This window comes from the organism of the source record quoted next, unplaced genomic scaffold (genome assembly GCF_019419815.1).
Source record: "Pyrus x bretschneideri cultivar Hongxiangsu unplaced genomic scaffold, Pyrus_bretschneideri_v1 Contig30, whole genome shotgun sequence".
In the NCBI taxonomy this organism is placed as follows: domain Eukaryota; kingdom Viridiplantae; phylum Streptophyta; class Magnoliopsida; order Rosales; family Rosaceae; genus Pyrus; species Pyrus x bretschneideri.
This window is the reverse complement of record NW_025999613.1, coordinates 1315001-1336671: the sequence shown is the minus strand read 5'-3', so window position 1 is coordinate 1336671 and position 21671 is coordinate 1315001. Positions and strand designations below refer to the sequence as shown.

General features: G+C 36.5%; 2 protein-coding genes across 2 annotated transcripts; both read right to left on the bottom strand.

Annotated features, from left to right (window-relative positions):
- Positions 1-252: 252 nt before the first annotated feature.
- On the bottom strand, positions 253-3587 carry LOC125479957. The gene is made up of 2 exons (XM_048590140.1): positions 2905-3587; positions 253-1965 (listed from the first exon to the last, which is right to left on the bottom strand). The coding sequence occupies exons 1-2, from the start codon at positions 3016-3018 to the stop codon at positions 718-720; spliced, it is 1362 nt and encodes a 453-aa protein (XP_048446097.1). The 5' UTR covers positions 3019-3587; the 3' UTR covers positions 253-717.
- Positions 3588-8105: 4518 nt separating this feature from the next.
- Positions 8106-16236, bottom strand: LOC125467959 (puromycin-sensitive aminopeptidase-like). Its single transcript, XM_048590078.1, is given in 33 exon segments — positions 8106-8411; positions 8611-8682; positions 8785-9012; positions 9645-9820; positions 9914-9995; positions 10103-10249; positions 10344-10482; positions 10572-10720; positions 10997-11180; positions 11281-11361; positions 11448-11557; positions 11673-11729; positions 11845-11856; positions 11956-11960; positions 12121-12139; positions 12247-12294; positions 12475-12555; positions 12650-12713; positions 12873-12898; positions 13019-13105; positions 13213-13240; positions 13404-13465; positions 13580-13792; positions 13874-13981; positions 14055-14129; positions 14215-14328; positions 14643-14719; positions 14964-14982; positions 14984-15040; positions 15139-15279; positions 15467-15512; positions 15636-15716; positions 16187-16236. Coding segments are annotated over 33 exon segments (2907 nt in total). The 5' UTR covers positions 16225-16236; the 3' UTR covers positions 8106-8330.
- Between the last annotated feature and the right edge of the window lie 5435 nt (positions 16237-21671).

Genomic DNA, 21671 nt, shown 5'->3' with positions numbered 1-21671 from the left:
TTTTTTGTGCTGTTTTTTTTTTTTTAATTAGTACCTCACAATATACTAGCAATAATATGATTCAATTTCTCTATTTTAAAACACATTTAAAATATCTTAAGAGGCATGTAATGACGGTTATAAAAAAGATATTTCTCATGCGGATAATAATGTGATTAAATTAGTTGTCAAATGATTTTTTTTTTTTTAACAAACAATAATATCTACACTAAGGAGGGGTGAACTTAACCTCACAATGGGCTAGCAATAATATGATTTAATCAGTTGTCTATTAAATATTATTTTCCCTATTTTTAAACACGTTCAAAACATCTTAAGAGGCATGTAATGCCGATTATAAAAAAAATGAGCCAAAGATACAACTTTCATCAATTAGCAGTCTACTATCATTTATTAATGGGATGATCATCCTTATCTACTTGTATTGTAATTTATAATGCATAAAACACATGAACCTATCCAAAAGCTGACACTAATCTGTGGTTTTATACTATCCATACCTGTCTTTAGAGCTTGAATTCCAGGTCACCATGTACAAAAAGAACAGCCTTAGACCTGGCTCAGTCGTCATCTACAGTTTTCCCAATCTATAACCCAAAATTTGTCGGTAAATTGAGGCACTATGACTCTATGCGTCAACCGGTTTCGAAAACCAAAATCCATGCCTTACCTCCGATGCTCCATGGATAGGGAGGCATTGAGCGAGATGCATACTAGTTAACTAACACCCGGCTGCATCATAGGGAAGAAAGACCAATTCTTTGGTGGCCCGTTTTCCTTCGGACGAACCTTCTCATTTGCCCACCAGTCGGAACCAATAGTATTAGAGCTGCCTGAATCTCCTCCTTCGGCATTGTCAAAATTAAATTCCTTATTAGAACCAAGTGTGATGGATCGCCGTTTCTGATGCAGTTGTGCCTCCTCGCCAGCCACTGATGTCTCTGGTGCCTCACTGGATGTCTCATGAGCAGGGCACTCAGAACTGCTCACTGCTTTGCTAGGGTCCTCTTCGCTCTGGGCCTTTTCTGTTTCTTCTATAGATGTTGATGCAGCTTCAGCTAATGCCAGAGTCTTCTTTTCCACACATCTTACAATTGCTTCAGAGCTTAACCCAAATGTGACTCTATGGTTGATCACAATTCCATTATTCCGACCTCTATTGTTTGATCGTGGATTTAATACAACCTCAGGGGTGTGAGGCTTTAGAGAGAAACCATCAGAAGCTGTTGACCTTGCACCATCAGGGGTCACAGAACCAGAACCTAGTCTTGAACCCCAATCACGCGTGGAGAGAATGTCAAGGTTCAAGAGCTTAGGAGGATCGCCTGCTCGGAACTCCAGAAAGTGAGGACCACCAACAGCAAAGTCACGGTCTGGGAAAGGAGACGAAGTACCAGAACCCGAGATGCCTGAGCTTGGCGATATAAGCTGACCAACTGGGCTTCCAGGGTAAAGTTGGTAAGATGGAAACTCATAGTGAGATAATGGGAATCTCTGACCGCCTTCACCATTCCGGAAGTGAGGATCAAGAAGCTGAGCAAATGGAACCTCGGGCGAGGAAGGTGTAGTCAAATGAACAGACTCGGGAGGAGGAGTGAAGGGAGCAGTTGATGGTTCAGTAGTAAAGGTTGAGAAAACAGGTGGTGAGACCAACTGGTTTTCGTGAGCATAAGGACCGATAGCAAAAATTGAGGCAGGCCCAGGGGAGTACATGTTGGCTGAAAGAGAGAAAAAACCAGCTGGTGATTGTGATGCAGAAGGAGGTTCTGATTGAAGAAACGATGCAGGAGAGGATGGAGGCGCAACAAAGGGAAATACAATTGAAGGTGCCTGGATTGAACTTTCCGCTCTTGGAGCATCACCTCCAGTAGCCGTTGTTTCTGGAACAATGTGCCCAATTCTCTTTCTGTGTCTTTGAAATCCAAAACACCAATACGAGCTCAGGCAACTCCCCCATCTTCTCTTCTGCATTAAACCAAATTCATGATTAAAACGGACCTTTAATACAACAAAAACAGCATTAGTTGTCTTTCCACACTACGGATAGTTACGAACAATTTGAGTATGTTACATCATATCGGTTTGGGATGCTGAATCCAAACAGCTGCTGCGTTACCTAAGAACAATTTATATTCTCAACTTTAATAAATTAGCTTGAATAAGCATAAGTGGTCCCTTTTTCACTATTAGCCTTAGGAGTCTGCTTTTATTAACAAGAGAAGATGCACGTCCATTTCCATATACGTTTTTGTATAAACCACGATAGCTTTCTCCCTCCCTCGCCTTCTGTCAATGTTGAATCACTTCCACCGCGGAAGCTCAATACTTAGTAGTTAAAACTTAAAACTGACACTCCCTACGTTAACTAAAATAACTGAAACGTTTATATCGACCCTGCCTCCACCACAATGACAAATTATAATTCTGAAGGAAACTTTTTCTTCCATTTTGTTTGTTTGTTTGTTTTTTTATTCATTTGGCCGCAAGCGAGACCAAATGAAAATCACTCAATAATCCCAAGAAAATATCTTATCATTTCGAAAATTTTGTAACCAAAGCTCCATGCTTTTGCTAAAAGCGGGTCAACTCCTATGAAATTCTATGGAGATTTCCACTTCCAAAAGCACTTTCCAGACCAGAAATTTTCCAAAAAGGCAGCTCCAATGGATTTAAAAAATACCCAATTTATAAAAAAGAAATCAAATTTACAAAACCAACAAGAACAAAGATTCACATAACACAACTGGATCTTAAATCTCTCTCATAAAAACATGGATTAAAATTAAAATTTAAAATTTACCAGGACTAAAAATTAACAACTTGAAATGCCTTCCAAACCAAGTCCAATCAACATATTCAGAATCAATAAAAGCGAACAAAAATAACATTTTGTGAAAAATTTACCTGAACGGTGGCGTGAGGCGCACGGTTCTCCGCCGCTGCGATCGCGGTAGCAGCTGCGTTTATAGTCTCCAAAGTGGTGTTCCCAGCTCTCGAGTCTCCATTAACCCCCCTCATCTCCGCTTCTCTCTTTCACCGGAAATCGCCGTTTTTCATCGGACTTCCGACTCCGGGGGAGAAAATAGTCGGATTTTCTAGAGAAAATTGAACAAACCAAATAACCCAGAACAGGAAACGGAGAGATCAAACGAAAATTTTGGAGACTTGGGTATGAAGATTGAATCGGGAAATGGAAAAACGAATCAAAAATCCAAATTTTGAGTCCCCGAGATTTGATTTTTCTCTGTACTGTGTGCGCGTGTGTTATATAGAAATGAATAAAATGATATTTAGTGGTAAATATATTTATATATTTGTTTTAATTAAATATTTTTGGGCGACAACTTTTGAGGTCAAACACGGCAATGACTTTGTTTGTGTTGTGATTTTGAACACCCCTAAATTATGATTGGGATCCCATTTTACTGAAATACCCTCGTTTCTCTTTTCATGGTTATAATAGTAGCAAACTCAACCACTTCGTACTACGGCCTACTAGTATTTGTTTTCACTTGTTTGAGAGAATTTAGGTGATTTTTGATAAAGAATAATTTGAACCATATTATTGCTAGCATATTGTAGGCTTAGCTCAACCTCTCAACCTAATAATGTAGATAATATCATTTGTTAAAAAAAAATATATATATATATATATATATAAACACACACACAGCAAGCTCGTACTACAACATGGATTAAAATTCAATTTTGTCATTCATGCAAAATGAATTAAAAAATATTATTTACAAGTAGAGAATAATCCTTTAGATAACTGTTATCTCTTATGACATAAATAATAAAACGAAATAAAACCCTAAATTAAGAGGTAGCCGATGCAACAAGTTAAACAAAGTTAAGATAGCTAATCGTTTAATTAACCTGTTGAAACAATATTTTTATATTTCTTTTAGGACAATACTTAGACACTGACTAGTTAGTGTGTAGTTTTACTTGCCACTAATAAATAAAAGACACATGTCAACCAATGTTTTCTCTAAATCTATAACCAAACAACCAACTCTAACCTTGCACCCATAATCAAACAGCCACTCTCTCCTCCTAAGCCTATGTTGCTGTTTGCCGCAGATCTCGTTTACAAAAACCCATCCTTGCCCACTCATAATCCAACCCCCTCTTTCGCCATAGAAGGACGTCTGCACCTTTCTGTCCTTGTTGCCATGGTTGCACCGAAAAAAAATGATGGATTGGGGTTGGGGTCAACGAAGGAGAGAGGCAGGAGGAAGAGACGTGAATATCATCAACGGAGGATTTGTCATCGATTTGGTATCATGGTCTGATTCGGAGTTTGAGAAAAACTCCAATGAAGGACGTTTGGCCGGTGGGAGCGGGCGGTGAACGGTTCAAGTGATTGGGTGGGAAAGGACTATGGCTGGAGATTTTTGGCACGAGAGAAGATGATGTTTGGTTACAAAAATAGAGGTGTTTGCTTATGAGTTTAGAGAATTCAAAATGGATAGCTGTCGATATCTAGTTGGACCACGTGCAACAATCAGTGTATTGGGTCCTGACCAGTCAGGAACCAAATATTGTCCTTTCCTTTTTTAAATAAAGTAGCAAAAAAATCTCATTTAACTAGTCTGTCGTAAATATCGGATTTGGATCCTCTCTTGGGTTAATAAAGAGGATCTTCCTGACCAATCATTATAAATTGTTGGATTTTTATCCAATGGTTACAATTATTATAACTTTAAAAAGACATTCTTATTTGTAGTCGTTGAATAAAAATCTAACGATCCATAATGATTGATCAGGAAGATCCACTCTATTAGCTTATGAGAGGATCCAAATCCGTAAATATCATTTCCGAGTATTAATAAATGGTGGGTTCGGTTGAGGGTAGTTTTGTCAATTGTCGTACTGGAAGGACAATAAGTGATAGCTTTAGTAGGAGATTAATTAACAATTGTTTTATATATATCTATAGAGAGAGAGAGAGAGAGAGACAAAAAGGTTGGGGGTATTTTGTATACAAGTGTGCACGTGTGGGCACCCGGTTCTTGATGGGTTTCGTGGGCAAGAGCGACACCAACCAGCCCCCACTGGGCACTGCCTACTCAGATGTGGGGCCTACAATCCTACATTTCTCCCCCTTTACCCGCCACTTTACTTGCACGGTTGGTGCATCTCTCACTTGCCCCTTTCTTTCTTTTTCTCTCTTTTTCTTTTTTTTTTTTTTTTTTTTTTTAAAAAAAACTAATGAAAATGATTTGAAAATTTTGAGTTTTAATTAAAATAACAAAAAGGTGTTGAAGTGAATTTTTAGAGTAAAAATATTCTTTTCGTTAAAAGTGAACAGTACCAAAAATGTTTCGTTAAAACTTTTTTTTTTTCACTTAAAAATAATACTAATAATTTGTTCCCTTATCTTCTTAGTTTAACTATATCTTTGTATTAAAAAAAATATAATATATACTTGCTTCATTTTCAAAAAGTGGGAAAATCCTTCCCTAATCCTTATTAGAGCAATTCCACTGTTGCTAATTGCCTTGGAGATAAGCAACCCAATCCACTCCTCCCTCCCCCAAACACTCCAGCCTAGTTGAGCAATTGAGCTCAAAGCCAGCCTGATGGAGAAATCAGACAATATTCACTGGCCTAGCGCCTAACCTATGTAACGCATGAAATCAGCCACAGTTTAAATTATAAAAAATTTATAAAATATATAAAAAAAAATTATAATTTCCTTTTTATAAATAGCTAACCGTATCCTTCCACTTTATACTACATTTCAATATTCAAATACTTTCAACCAATTTTTTATTATTATCCAAAATTAAAAATAAAGTTACCTTTTATTATTTTATAAAAATAGAAAATACTTGTCACATCCCCGCCCGGGGGGATCACTTCCTAGGCCCGCTCCACCACCGTAGCACGATATTGTCCGCTTTGGGCTTACCATTCCCTCACGGTTTTGTTTTTGGGAACTCACGAGCAACTTCCCAGTGGGTCACCCATCATGGGATTACTCTAGCCCCCTTCTCGCTTAACTTCGGGTTCCGTACAATGAGCTCCCAAAAGGCCTCGTGCAAGGTAGGGATGAGAATATACATTTAAGGATCACTCCCCTAGGCGATGTGGGATGTCACAATACTAATATTTTAATACGAATTGACTGGGCTAGTCAATTAGGAATGCAGATACAATTAGGCAGTTACTGCTCTTAATGTATCATCATTTTATCTAATTCATTATGATAATGCTATTTGTTATATTAACTTATGATTAAACAGTCTGCAAATCACATAAATATTTCTAGAAATGATCGTTAAATGGTAATAAAAGAAGAAACAACATTATTTTATTATTCTTACTGCCATGTTAGTGGAGAAAGAAGACTTTTCCCCTTCCCGGAACCAGAAAAGTATTCTCCTTTTGTAATGCCTTTCATATGTATCTTTTGAGAATTTTATGCCCCAAGAGCCAAAAGCCGCCTCCCCATCCCGTTTCATCACATTGCAAAAGGTTGAAGGCCCTTTACTTTTCTCTCTTCTCCCTTTTCTTATTACTTTTTGAGTTTTGACCCCTTTTGTATATTGTTTTCATACACAAATATAAGCGCATTGACTCTTAAACCATAAGTATACTTTCGCATGCGTCATCGCATCATTCAAAATTTTAGTTTAAGATGTTTAAGTATACAACTTGCATCAGGTTCGTTCGTTAACTATTGAACTACACATGTAAATATCTTCGGAACAAATAGTCTTTCAATCTATGTTTCCTTGTAGTTTTTTTTTTTTTGGTTCAACCCCCATGTGTGGTTGTGTGGAAAAAGCATACTCATCATCTCTACTTTAGAGACTTGGGCACAAATATGCCTACAAACATAGTTTCCACTTTTTTGGTACAAATTGTTCCCAACCACACGTTTTATAGGGTAAGAAAAATAACTCAAGTGTGGATCTAAAAGTGAAGATGTTGGGTTAGCTAGTATGCTTTTGGGATATGTTATTCACTCATTACTATGTTCTATTTCTCTCTCTTTATATGAGGTTAAAAAGCAAATCACCATCATATTTAAAAGTGGAAATGCTTGATTTAATGAGTTACCAAAGTTTGGTACAAAAGGATAAGGCTTTGGGATTGGGCTACATCAAACCTAACGGAAAATTAACTTTTAGAAGTTAAAAAGGATAGAGATACTTTTGACTTTTTTTTTTTTTTTTTTTTTAACAAACGATAGGATCTACACTAAGAACCTGAGGGGAATAGGCTAAGCCTTATAGTGGACTTGCCATAATAACGTGGTTCAAATTCATTTTTTGACAAGAATCGAACATAAGACCTCTCACTTACAAGTGAAGAAGAATTCTACTAGATTGTTGTACTAAGTGGCTACTTTTGAGTCTTAAGAACACTAATTAAGTAAAATTTGATTGAGATTTCACAAACTATTGCATCCATGAGTAAAGGATTAGGATTCCCCTTGGGGCCTTTTGGTCAAAACAAAGTAGATACCTAGTTGGAAAGTATGGAACTCATGTTTTCTTCCATGATATCAACCTTTCTAGGACGTTTGAAAAAGAGGCAAAACCCAAATTCCATACGCTTTTACAATTATATGTTATTGAGCTTCTTATTAGTCAACATCTCACGTGCCGCGGGCGTGACCTCCATCTCAAATAATGCAAGGAAAGAGAGTTTATCATACCCCTACCTTCATTGTCGAGCAATACATTCCATTGCAAATATGACCATTAAGCAGAATAAACTTATACAAAACAGGATCACTAAAGTTGCAACATTCAAAACTAATTTACATAAAGCAAGACCGCTAATGTTGCAACATTCGAGTGCTACAATGACATGAAAAATATATATAAAAAGCTAAAGATCTTTGGTTGAGCACCATGCATAAAACATTTTTAAAATGCTGGTCATCGTTGAAGGAACTCCTTACATTGTAGTTTTCTTTGGATCAAGTTGGTGAGAGATGTTTTCACTTGCAGTTCGTTTTTAGTTCGAAGCTGATATTGACACTCTAAAAAAGTAGTACTCTCCTATCCTCCGTAACGGAAATAAATAAATAAAGAATTCAGTCGAGCGCAGAATAACTTTGTCTCAAGTACTATAACAATACATAAAAGCAAACCCAATAACCATTAACATAATTTGTACAGGGGAAAATGGAACTTCACAAGTGCAAAGCATAAACAGTAAACAAGCATATGTATGGTATACTTGTAGAGAGACATTTATTGTGAGGATCCTCCTCCTGGATAACAAGTCAGAAGTTGATTATTTCTCTATATATTAAGAGAACGATACACATGCATGTGCAGTTTCTCATCCAAATTAAGCAAAAATTAAGCGGCCAAGCTCTTGGAGGCGATCTCAAACACGTTTTCAGACAGTCCATTGGTAGACAATATCTTCTCCAGCTGTGCCTGCAAACACCATACCAGAAATCTATTACTGCGCTGCTCCCGAATAGAAAAAATGCAAACACTGCATATTAAAAATCGATTTTTCTTTTCAAACTTTGTAACAACGTTGTGCTTTGTAGTCCGAGAAACTAAGCAATGCCCGATAAATGTACTGTGGAAAAGATAACAAAAATGCGAGCGATGAGAATGAAATAGTTACCTTGGCAAGGTTTTGCCGGGTTTCATCATAGCGCCTCCACCTTGAGAAGGCTGACACCATGCGGGAGGCCACCTGCAATCCATGACCATGGATGGTGTTAGGGAAGAAATAACATATAAAAACAACCAAGCAATTCACAAGTAAATGTTATTCAAGAGGATTCGATGAAAGGACCTGAGGGTTTATTTTATCTAATTGCATCACAATTTCTCCCAAAAACTTGTAGCCTGACCCATCCTTTGCATGGAAATTCACAGGAGAACCACAGAAACCTCCGATCAGTGAGTACACCTTGTTTGGATTGCGCAGGTCGAATGCTGGGTGGCTTAAGAGGTTCCGCACATTCTCAACATTGCCGGGAACGTCAGACATGGCTTGAAGTGCAAACCATTTATTCACAACCTGAGAAGAGGAATACAAAAATACAAAATAACAAATGAAGAATCTTTCAGTTTAATAAATGAGAGAAGAAATCATGAGAAAGGTACTAAACAACTATTACAAAAGTATCAAAACTATATGTAGACCAGGTTAGCACTGAGCCCTTTTTTTCGAGGTCCAATAGCACTAAGTTACTTAGCATGTAAAGGTGGATAGGTGGGGCAAATGCAGATAAAATTAAACATCTGATATACGATAGAGGATGTTCATTGAAGGAGTTTCAAAAGCTGAAATTGGTAATAAGAAATTGACAAGGAGCTCGATGAAGAACAACAGAAGTCTCAGCAAAACGGACAATGAGTCACTATCATAAAGCCTCCTGGGTTCAATCTTGCTTTACAATTGACTTGGGAAAGAAAACAAAAAATCCGGTACGTTGCTCCATTAAAGTCCTAAACAGTGCAACTTAACGACAAGGAAATGTAGGTTTAATGAACATCATACAAGATATCATTAGCTACATGTAATGAAGCTCAGAAAACATGCAGACGGGGAAGGAGGGAGGGAGAAAAAGGAAAATGCACACCAAAGAACTAATAAATATAACTCATTCTAGCAATTTAGGGACTATTAAGTTGGAAATAGAGCTTTACCAAATAGTCCTCCTGCCATTTGCTGTAGAAGTCGGCCAGAATATCATCACGAGTTTTACCAGGGTTTTGTGCTATGGCTGCCAAAGCTGCAAACTGCTCAGTCATGTTTGTGGCAGTCTTGTACTCATTTAGAACAAGCTCAGTACACTTTGAATCTTCAAGCAATGCAAGATACACTATAGATGAAACAAAATATTAGCACAATTCATTCATGAAAAGTTAACTTGACCAACATAGAAAACATTATGTCTCAGAAGAGTAAAACAAACCAAGAGCAACATTCTTCAGAGCACGCCTGGACAAATTAGGGTGGTCAAACACATACTCTTCTGAGCTCCTGTTGTTTTCAACCTGTGAAACATGTAAAGTTCAAGTTTGTTCACAGTAGAATAGAAAAAGTAAACAAGGAACACGACGGATAGCTAAATAAAATTCTAGGTGAATCCAAACTGTCATACTGTGCTAAGAAGCTCTGCTTTCAGTTCATGGGCTAGCTGCTTCTTGATAAAAGTACGAACGGCATGAACAGCATCAGGATCTGCAACTTCCATCATGTCCATTATTTCTCCTTCACCGGGGAGAGTTATTGCCTTTGCCACAAATTCCTGGTCAACCAAAGGCATATACAGTTCACTAATGAATTAAGTCTTCCCACATCACAAAAATATTTTTGAAAAAAAATAAAAGGCTTCATCATACTTTATCCAAGCTTAAGTCAGATAGTATTCTTCTGAGCCCAATCACAAACTTCGGATTCAAAACCAACGGTTTGTTTTGTTGGAAATTAGCAACCAAATCGAGCATCAGCTTACGTGCCAGCACTTGTCCAGCCTCCCAGCTGCAGCACAAATATAAACAAGTAAATAAGAAAACTTCAAACAGGGGTTCATTTAGTGAGAGATTTTATCTGCTTTGCACAAGACAAACCGGTTGAATTCATCGGAATCATAAGCAAGGAGTAAAAATAGATCACTATCCGTGAGATCAGTCTCCAGACGAATAGGTGCACTATAGCCCCGGAGCAGAGATGGAATTGGCCGTTCAGACACATCAGAGAAGACGAACTCTTCTTCTTTCTGCATAGGAGAGTAAAGCAAAATTATTAATATGTTAAGACTGACCAGCAAGAAAACAAATTAGAGGCTTCGCAGTTAACATGTTTGAAAAGAGATTTCAGGTTTTACAAGAAGTTAATAATAATATGTTCACACAAAAATTTCTGTTAGTCAAGCTACTACAAACTCTTAATAGCATATCAGTGAAATTATTGTTTAGACAGAAGTGGGGGCTAAAGATTTTTTAGATCCCATATATGAAAGATGAATAGCTAAAGATGGAAAATCTGAGCCAACCTTCGTTACTCTAAGAACAGTTGTGTAGACTGGCTGACCATTGTTAGCAATAGACTGCACTGTCCCGTCATGATGCACAGAGGAGAGAGGCAGCTCCTTGCCAGTTGAGTCGAGCAAACCTACTGCCACGGGAATGAACATGGGTTCTTTAATGGGCTGCCCTGGAGTTGGTGGTACCTCTTGACTGATCATGTCCACCATCAAACAGAGGTAGTAAGTAAGCAATGCCACCAAACAAAAAGACAGATAAAGGCAACATAAAGAATTATACCCTGATTACATACCTAAACTTCAAAGAAAAAGTACGGGCCTCAGCATTATAAGAGGATGCAACCTTGACAATTGGGGTCCCAGCTTGGGAGTACCTACAGTTTAGTTACACTCTAAAATGTAAGCATTAGAACCATCAGTAACAAAATTAAGAAACTCAAAGTGAGGGACAAAAGCACACCATAGTAAGAAATTAGCAAAATCTGCATTGTTAGCATCTCGCATGGCAGCATAAAAATCTTCACAGGTTACGGCTTGTCCATCATGTCTCTTGAAGTAAAGATCCATGCCCTGAAATGGGGAAAACTCATATAAGTTGACTTTCGAAAATGGTGGGCTTGAACACATGAAGTAAACCTTGTAATCATTCAAGCATTAGTTTTTGAAATTGGCTTATCAGTCTTACATTTCGGAACCCTTGACTTCCAAGTAAGGTTTTGTACATCCTGACCACTTCAGCTCCCTGATAAAATTGGACCGTAAGATTGTATCATTGACTCTAGCAATCGATTTTGTCCACGTGCATACGTAACATATATATATATATATATATAAGAGAGAGAGAGAGAGAGAGAAACCTTTTCATACACCTGTCAGAAGAAAATGGAATAACATAGGATAATTAGATGTCTTCTCCACACATTATAGAAAAGGAAAACAAGATAGAAAGGATAGTTTTTAATCCCTACCGTCACTGCAAGTAGATGTTTGACGAATGCCCAAAATTACAATCAGATCCAACGTGATTGCACAAGAAACCCAAAATATGTCAAAACTGAGAGCACATGTGTCTATGACAAACAAAAAAGACCTTTACCCTAGAGTATAAACAAATTACTGAAAAAAAAACTCGCCTGTATAAAAGTTATCCATCTGCATAAAAGAAAGAAAACATGAATATGAACAAAAGGCAATAACTAAAAAGGGATTAGAAAAAAGCCAACTTTGTATGAGGTACCAATTAAAAGATGACATCTGACCTTGATGTAAGAATGTGGCCGCACGGGATGAGCCATGGGACCAGCATCCTTAAAAAACCAGAAAACATATATCAGCACTTAAATGTGGCACTGTACAACATATCATTAGAACATCAAATGTACGTCATAAATGGATTCATAACTCACCTACTAAGCTCCATAAAATAGTATAAAATAAAATGACATGCAAATTACATAACCAAAGAACTACAAAATAAAAAAGAAAACCTGTGGAAACTGATAATTTCTAAGTTTGGAAACATCAGAAATCCGCTTTACAGGGCGACTCCCCATATCAGATGAAAATTCCTACACATAATATATGTCGTTAATGAGCAATATTCCCCATGTCATAAGATCAAATCTAGAAGTATACCCCATGAGAAAAGATAAAAAGTAAAACCTGATCACGGAAAACCGTTAGACCCTCCTTCAGGCTAAGTTGAAACCAATCACGACATGTCACTCTGCATGTATATTAGCCAAACAATTAGTTCAACACTAAACATAATCTTGCAATTACAAAAAGGTTGTAGACAGCTAAACCCTAATGCCTTGGTGTAAATACTGAACCCTCTCATGGGATAGGATGCGTATTCGACAAACCAAAAACTTTGCAAACCAACCTGTTGCCAGTCCAGTTATGGAAATACTGCAAAACAAAAATGGATAGAAAAAAAAAAAATCAGCATCAATTTGCTCCTGCCATCCAAATCAAAATTGCCATAGGATGAAGGTTTGTGTCCTAATCTTATAGATGTGAAAAACAAACCTCATGGCCAATGACTCCCAAAATGGCTGCATAGTCTGCATCGGAAGCAGTTTCTGGAGATGCCAAGACAAGTCTGGAATTGAAGATCTGCAAAAATTAAAAATTAATCAACATTATACATGTATAAATACATGTATATAAAATTATAAATACATACATATATCAAAAAAATAGATTCTAGGAAGTATACATACATTCAAACTCTTGTTTTCCATAGCTCCCCTGGTAATCAAATAAGAACCAAAAGTATCAGTAGTTAAACTATAGAATAAATTAAGGTTAATAAAATGAAACCATCAGTCACATTCCACCACATAAAGTTCAAATTTTAGATGTAGCATAATTATATTTTAAGCTTCTACCTACAAAGAGAAAAAAAACATACATGTTAAAATCTGGAACAGCCACAATGTTGAAGAGATCAAGATCATACTCGAGACCAAAAACCTATTAGAATAGTCAAATGTTAGCACTTAGCAGATAACAATAAACTCTACAATCAATTCAATTAAAGAAATTTGATATCAAAACCAATATACTATTAAACGAAAAGAAACCCACATCCTCATCCCATTTCATAGCTGCCTTAAGCGAATACATGGCATGAGCTGTTTTTGGTACATCTTGAGCAGGGGTCCAAATCCTTAAAGCCACTTTTCGACCCGAACGAGTAGTAAATGTGTCATCTCTGCTCTCGAGCTGTCCAGCAACCAAAGCAAATAAGTAGCAGGGTTTCTTGAAGGGATCCTCCCAGAGAGCATAATGTCTATTACCCTGAACCACAAGCACAAAATTCGAACAAATAAAACAACAGTAAATCTCCATGTACTGCTTTGTTTAGTAAGTGATGATCACCTCTAGGTCTCCCTGCTCTGTGAGATTTCCATTGGACAACAACACTGGGTATAATGATTTATCAGCTTCAATGCGGCATCTATATTTTGCCATTATATCAGGACGGTCCTGTTGCAAATGAAATGTAATCAGTACAGAAGTCGATTAACACTTTGTAAATAATCAATTAAATTTACCAAACCTGATAGAATGTAATTTTACGAAAACCCTCAGCTTCACACTGGGTGCAGAAATTTCCAGATGACTTGTAAAGTCCCTGCAGTAAAATTAAACTACAATCAGGGCCAAAAAGAAAGACATACCAGGGCAAAAAAAAATATTGTAGATATGACGACATGCACCTCTAATGATGTGTTCTTCTGAGGATACATCTCTGTTAAAATTTCCAAAGTAAATGCACCACTAGGTAGTGATTTTAGTGTCAGATGGCGTGAATCCAAGTTGTAATCCTCCTCCTATCAAGGGAGAAAAAGCAATAAGCATGCAATAAATCATTGGCTTCCTAGAAAGGGGTGGAAGAATCCTCCGAAAATAGAAATCAGGACATAGAATATTTCTATAATAGAAAAGGTATGATCATGATCTCAAGGTTCAAGTAAGATGTCAACGAAAAGAGGCAACATAAACTACTAATTTTATGAAGTACGAAAAAACCCCTTCTATACATTACATTAAGGAATAAGCTTGAGTCAATGCTTATATTCTGCAGAAAGCAATCACAAAACTAACCAAAAACTAAAATGGCACAAACACAATACAAATTACATGCCTTTAAATCCTTGCTGTTGATCCGAACTGAGAGTAACTTGAGATCTGTTCCATCCAGAACCAACGAGGAAGAAGACCCTGTCATACAAAATAACAAAAATTTATTAATAAAAACATTACTAGGAATTCTTCAACAAAAATATATGTAGTGTACTGGAAAAGACAAGCAAATCTAGATTTAAAACATTGTGCCAGACAAGTGATAGTATTTTCTGACAAGCACAATCAATTAATTAAAATAACTAGGAAGTTACCAGGATAACAAAGACAAAGATATTTTCACCAATGAAATACTAAATGCGAAGAGTGGTCACAGGACTACCTTCAACCCTGGGGAAGACAGGATATTTTTGAACTAACAATTGTTTTCTCCTCACCCAGCGAAAAATTCAAATCCACCTGAAGTAGTAGCTCCATAAGTTCAGAAAAACTTCGCATACAAAAGATCAGAAACCAAAAGAATATATATTAATCTGATAAATTAAAGAGTAGTATACCGAGTCAAAGTAGTAGTCAGGCATTTTGTAATCCTTCAAAAATATTTCCTTTGGTGCAGCCATTTTGGATTCGTCAACTTGATCTGGCAAGCTTTCTGTGGCAACTGAACAGATTAGCCTCCTGCTCCCTTGTTTGTCCCTCTGGAATGATTCAAGATTTGCACATGATTAACAAAACCATAAGACAGAACAACCATAACATTGGTTTGGAGCACTGAATAATTTGTTCTGTACACAAAAAGATCCAAGGACACAACACATACAAATATGTGTGTGTGCGAAGAAATATCAGAACACACAGTTTCCGATAAAAGAATTTGCAACTCACAGGTAATGCAGTATATGGAATGCGATAATTCCTTGAGCACTGCGACCTGAAAACATCAGTTCATTAAGAGAGTTTAGATTTCAGAAACTTCTGTTCGAATTTCAAAGTTGATATAACAAAGTCAGCACTGAAATGCAACTGATGAAAAAGTGGAGAAATATGCACAGACCTCCGATGTAAGGAAGCGCCTGTATCTGGTAAGCCTTTTGGCTGAATTCCCCAACAATCTAACACGACTGGTACACTGAAGCTGAAAAGAAAGAGAAAACATTCAGCAAGCGGACTAAGTTTCAAATACTCAAACCAAATACAAAATTGCATCTACACCATTGAAACACGCTGTCACTCCGTAATCCTTTTATACAAAACCATGCAACACAAAGACATGGCATTCCATATTCCAAAGAGAATGATAAATAGCCGGCCAGAAAATAAGAGATCTCAAATGTGAAGACAGTTGAAGAAAATAACAAAGACTCAAAGCTATTAACCACGAAAAAGCGATACGACTTCAACCCTTTAGCAGATTCCTAGTCTGGATTTCAAATATGCTTCTGTGTTTTACTAGAAAACTCAAAGGACTACCTCTTACAATCACACACACCAGTGAAACTGTTTGCAAGTTACAATCTTTCAATAATTCAATTACAAACAAACAAACACACACACACACACTAAACAAAGGGTTTAGAGCAATCACAGGAGTAGATGAGATCAAACCCAAAATACTTGTCCTCACAAAAGCAGAACTCCTGCATGGCAGAACCAACCGAGCCATCCCAATTCAAAAAATCCCAAACAAACCTACTCCAAGCACTAGTCCCTTGAATCCCAATAAGTAATCCAAGCTTTAACGAAAACCCAGACGCCCAAAACCCCAACAAAACTCCCAAGAGGCCCTAAAACCCTAGATAAAAAATGACCCAGATGAAAAAGAACAGAACCCATTGATACTGATACACTTGTTATAAAGGAAATATGGATAATGCAAATTATGGACACCAAAATTCAATAAAATAATAACCAAAAAACCCCATAAAACCAATCCTGGTTTTCAATTGAATCTGAAAATTACTGAGAAAAAAAAAAAAAATTGAGAGAGGAGTCGGATGGTTTCTTCTGCAATTACCTTTTGTGATTTGATGATCAAAATGCAAGGGAAAAGTCGGGCTCTAAGAACCCGAGAAAGAAGCAATGATGATTGATAGGTGCCCCACTGAAACTATTTGTTATAAGACAAAAAACAATTGTACAAAAAACAAATGTTTTTATATTCTAAATACATTTGATTTTGTTGGGGATATTTGATGATAATCATTTTTCTCTTTTTTAGCAACATACTATGATATCCAATGTTTGGGCCTTATTAACTTGGCCCAATATGGATGGATGAGATATTCTAAGATTTGTTTAGATTGTGTTATCATTACTTGTGACCGGTTAAATTTAATAGTAATGTCACATTTATCATCTATTTGTGTTATAATTTGTATCATCACTTTGTAGAGCCCGTTAATGCATGTGGGTTCCGTCTCTATTAGAAAGATAATACAAATAGGTGGTAAAAATAATATTTTTGTAAATTAAGAGTACTATGTACATCCAAAGTTTTTTTCTGGACACTTAATTTCTTTGACCACCCATTAGTTAAATTTTAAAGTCTTTTTACACTAATACAGTTAGGAATAAACCCAAAATAACCTTTAATACATTTTATTTTGTTTCTTTGAATCTCTAAAAAACAAAAAAGAAAAACCAATGAAAGAATGAAGGTTACAACCACCATTGTGGACGGTGTGGATGCAAATTTCCGCCTTCTTCTTCTTGAATAAAATTGCATCTACAAAACAATTAACACCTTAGGTCAAGGTCAAGAGCCCCACGTGGCCACGATGAATGGGGTGGCTTTGGCTGAAGAACTTCCGATGCCAAAGTTAGAATTTAGAGAGAAAAGTGTCTGAAGAGTTTTTGGGAGTTTTGCAAGAGTGTAAAACTAGCTTTTTAGAGAAAAAATGGGGTTCAATATATAGAGCATGGCCGGTCCCCTTTGGAGAAAAGGTAGCCGGCCCTTTGGGGTATTTTTGGTGTGTAATGGGTGATAATTTGTGTAATGGGTGATTAATTAGTATAATGGGTGATTAATTGGTATAATGGGTGATTTAATTGGGTGATTAATGGATTGATTAGGAATTAATCCATTAATTAGCCTAATTAATTTAATTTATAAGGAATGTTTTGAAGGTTATGGAATGATTTCCTTGTAGAGGATATGGAGCAAAGATGGATGAGATAAATTTGAACTTGTTACCTATTTTGGGGACTCTTTACTCGATTGATGGATGATTCTCTACTGCTTGCATGTAGAAAACACGGTGTGTCTTGAGGGTAATTTTGTCCTCTTCACCTAAAAATCCACGTGTCGCCTCTTGATTATTTTTGGCTCCACAGCTGGCTACATGTCAACTACTCTAGATTTTGGCTAAGGTCCGATGGATCTTAGGCTGAAACCTGAACATCAATTTTTTTCTTTCAACCTTTTTAACACCGACGGAGATAGAAAATGCCCAACCATGGCTCGCATATGGAAGAGGGGGTAAGTGGAGGCAGGGAACAATGGTGAACGAGAAGAAGAATTGTTGAACAAAAGCAATAAAAAAAATAGGCCTAATCGGATAAATGGTCATTGTGGTGCTAATGTAATCGGAAGGTAGGTCCCGTGGTAAAAAAATTGGGATTTAAACCCTCGTGGTGTTAGTCCTGTTAGCAAATTTAGTCCAAATGTGATTTTTTGTTAAATGTCCTTTAAATACAGGTGTAAAAATGTACACCTTCTTCCTTGTCTCTCTGCTCTTTCTCTCTACAATTTGTATTTTATTGTCTGAGGTCATCATTGACAGCGACCAGAACTTGAGGTTCTTCGAACAATTGTGAGCACGTGAGCTTCTTCGGAATTTGACAGTAGCCGTTGGTCTGTTCTCTTATTCCTCTATCTGCTTGATTCCTCACTCTTTCTTTTTATTCACTATCTTTTAATCTTTGAAATTTGTATATTCATCTTCTCTCCTATCTGTCTATCTCCAACCATTTCGTGGGTTTTCTAACCGGCCAATTCCCATCCTTGTTGCAGCCAACCTTTTCTATTTTTTTTACCCAATTCTCTGGATGTGGCATGATTATAGCAATCAAGTAGATAGAGGAATAAGAGAACAGACCAATGGGTACTGTCAACTTCCTAAGAAGCTCACGTGCTCACTGTGGAGCCAAAAATAATCACAAGGAAACACATGGATTTTTGGGTAGAAGAGAACAAAAATACCCTTGAGGCATACCGGGATTCCTACGCGCGAGCAACGAACAATCATCCCTCAACCAAGTCAAAAGTGCCCAAAATAGATAACAATTCAAAATCCGTCTCATCAAATCCTTCTACAAGGTAACTCCCAAAACCTATTTCATTCCATATAATTTTACCTCTTTTTTCCTCTTTTTTCCCTCTTTTAGCTAATCAATTAGCTATCATTCCATAACTTACAAAATATTCCACATAAATTACATAACCTCCCAAATATTCATTCCAAAAATGTGTTAATTGGCTAATTAATGGATTAATTACCTAATTAATCCATTAATTGCCAAATAACTCACACATTAAACCACAAAATGCACACAAAAAGCATCCCAAAGGCCGGCCACCTTTTCTCCAAAGGGGACCGGCCATGCCCTATAAATACTACCCATTTTTCTCTAAAAACCTAGCTCCACACTCTTGCAAAACTCACAACAACTCTCAAACACTTTTCTCTCTAAATTCTAACTTTGGCATCGGAGGTTCTTCGGCCAAAGCCCCCCCCCCCTACCCCAAATTCATCATGGGTGCATGAGGCTCTTGGCCTTGACCTAAGGTGTTATATTGTTTTGTAGGTGCAATTTTGTCCAAGATCAAGGAGGAAGAAATTTGCATCCACACTCACAATCGTTTGAAGAAACTCAAGTTCTGGGGCCTACCAATGATGACCTCAGGCAAGAAAATACAAATTGCAAAGAGACAAGGAAGAAGGTGTACATTTTTATCCCTGTATTTAACAGACATTTAACAGAAAAAACTACTTATGGACTAAATTTGCTAACGGACTAAGGGTTAAATCCTAATTTTTTTACCACAGGGACCATCTTCAGATTACATTAGCACCACAGGGATCATTTATCCAATTAGGCCAAAAAATAAGGTTTAAATATGCGGCACAACTCAAATCCATTAAATTTCTTTTGAACAGTCTAGATTAAAGGAGGGGATGGGAGAAGAGAGAGTTCAAGTCCAAAATTGATTCGTGGTACACTGTTGTACTCTATTTTTTTTTCTCGGGATTCTTCTCACTAAATTTTATCAGTGCAAGGTTTTACTACGCCACTTTAATTCTAAACCTTGTAACTCCTTTCAATCAATAGAATTATACGGATTTGGATTCCATCCGAATCCAAATTGTGAGGATCTTAAGGATCCTTACATCGTAGCCGTTTATCATATGTGTGGTCATAAATCATTTTAAATTTTATTATTTAAAATTAAACATAAATAGTACCTTACAAAAACTGACTGTACAATGTACGATGAACTGACCACGATAGGATTCGGAGAGGATCCTCACAAAGAGAATCCTGGAGATAATCCCTCGTTCGAATTATACATGTTGTTTCTCAAAAAATGTACTCAAATTTTATCCTCATCAATTTTTATTTCTTACAGTTGTTTCAAACCTACGAATTCCATAGCTGATCGGTCACTCTCAATCGGATCTCATCTCAAACAGTCGAGCATGGTTGACCTTCGACCAACCATGAATAACATTTTTCTTTTGAATGTGGGTGTAGTAATCAAAATTTTGGATAGCAATAAGATTTTGTTTAGCGATTAGATTCTGTTTAGGTTGCAGTCTATTGAATCAAAACTTTTACTTCTAGGGAAGAAGTTAGATCCAATTTACTTTTGCTTCTAGGGAAGAAGTTAGATCCAACTTAAATTCCGAATATAAGGTAGAATTGCTTCATATGACACGATCCCTACTTTTTTTTTTTTTTTTTTTTTTTTGACAAACAATGATAGAGTGATTTCATTTATACAGATCGAACAAATACATGAGGGTCATATGAGTACATCTTCTTCAATGACCAATTTCTTGATTTGGAGATTAATTTCCACATCCAACAAATAAGTTAAACCCCAACATACTACAACAAGAACTAAGTGCAAAAAGTACAAAATTGCCACAAAAGACGATAAATGTGACAATTAGACAAGATAATCACATTGGATAAACAGACATGAATAAACTATCAACCAAATAATGTGATCAATGGTATTGAATTAGAGAAGGGTCATATTGCATTGTAATCCCAAATGGAGTAGGTTCTCCAATGTCTTCTTATTAGCTTGGTTAGCCATGACATAATGCTAATTATCATTCATGGTTTGTAGAAGCCCTGAAGACATATAATCACTAAATGGAGAATCGAAAGTAAGTTTCAATTCACAACCGATTAATAATAGTTCTAATCGTCCACTGCCTCGCTAAAAGGAACCTAATGAATCACATACCTTCAACAATGAATGTCGATAGAAGTGGTTTCTGAGTTTGTCTACTGTAATCATTTTGGTCATTTCATGAAAATTTGGTCAATATCCTCGTTTAATTGTCATGTGAACGATCATGTGACTACATTTTTTGAGTATTTTTGTCAAATCAACCACTCCACTTAACGAAGATAATGACATTTATTTCAAGGAATTACCATAATGATTTATGGTAGAAAAACTCAGGGATCACTTCTATCAATTTTCTCAAAGATCAAAATAAGGAGTTATGTTTATCTCAAAGACCATATTAACTAAAAAGCCAAAGTTATATAATACTACTATAGTGTTTGAATTATTTCAAAACTAATTGTATATTCTAGATGTTAAAGACTTGTTTGGTATTTAAGATAGAACGCATTTGATAACTCATCATATTCAAAGTATTTTTCGTATCGAGAAGATTAGACATTAAGTAACCTATTTCTTCTTCTTATCATCTCATTATACACCGCATTAGTTTTAAAATAAGTTGTGTGAAATTGGTATATTAGAAGTGAAAGAGAAAAGTGAGAGCACAACTGGAAATTTCATAATTTTAAACCAAAGCCACCAATCTTTCTCAAATGCTCAAGT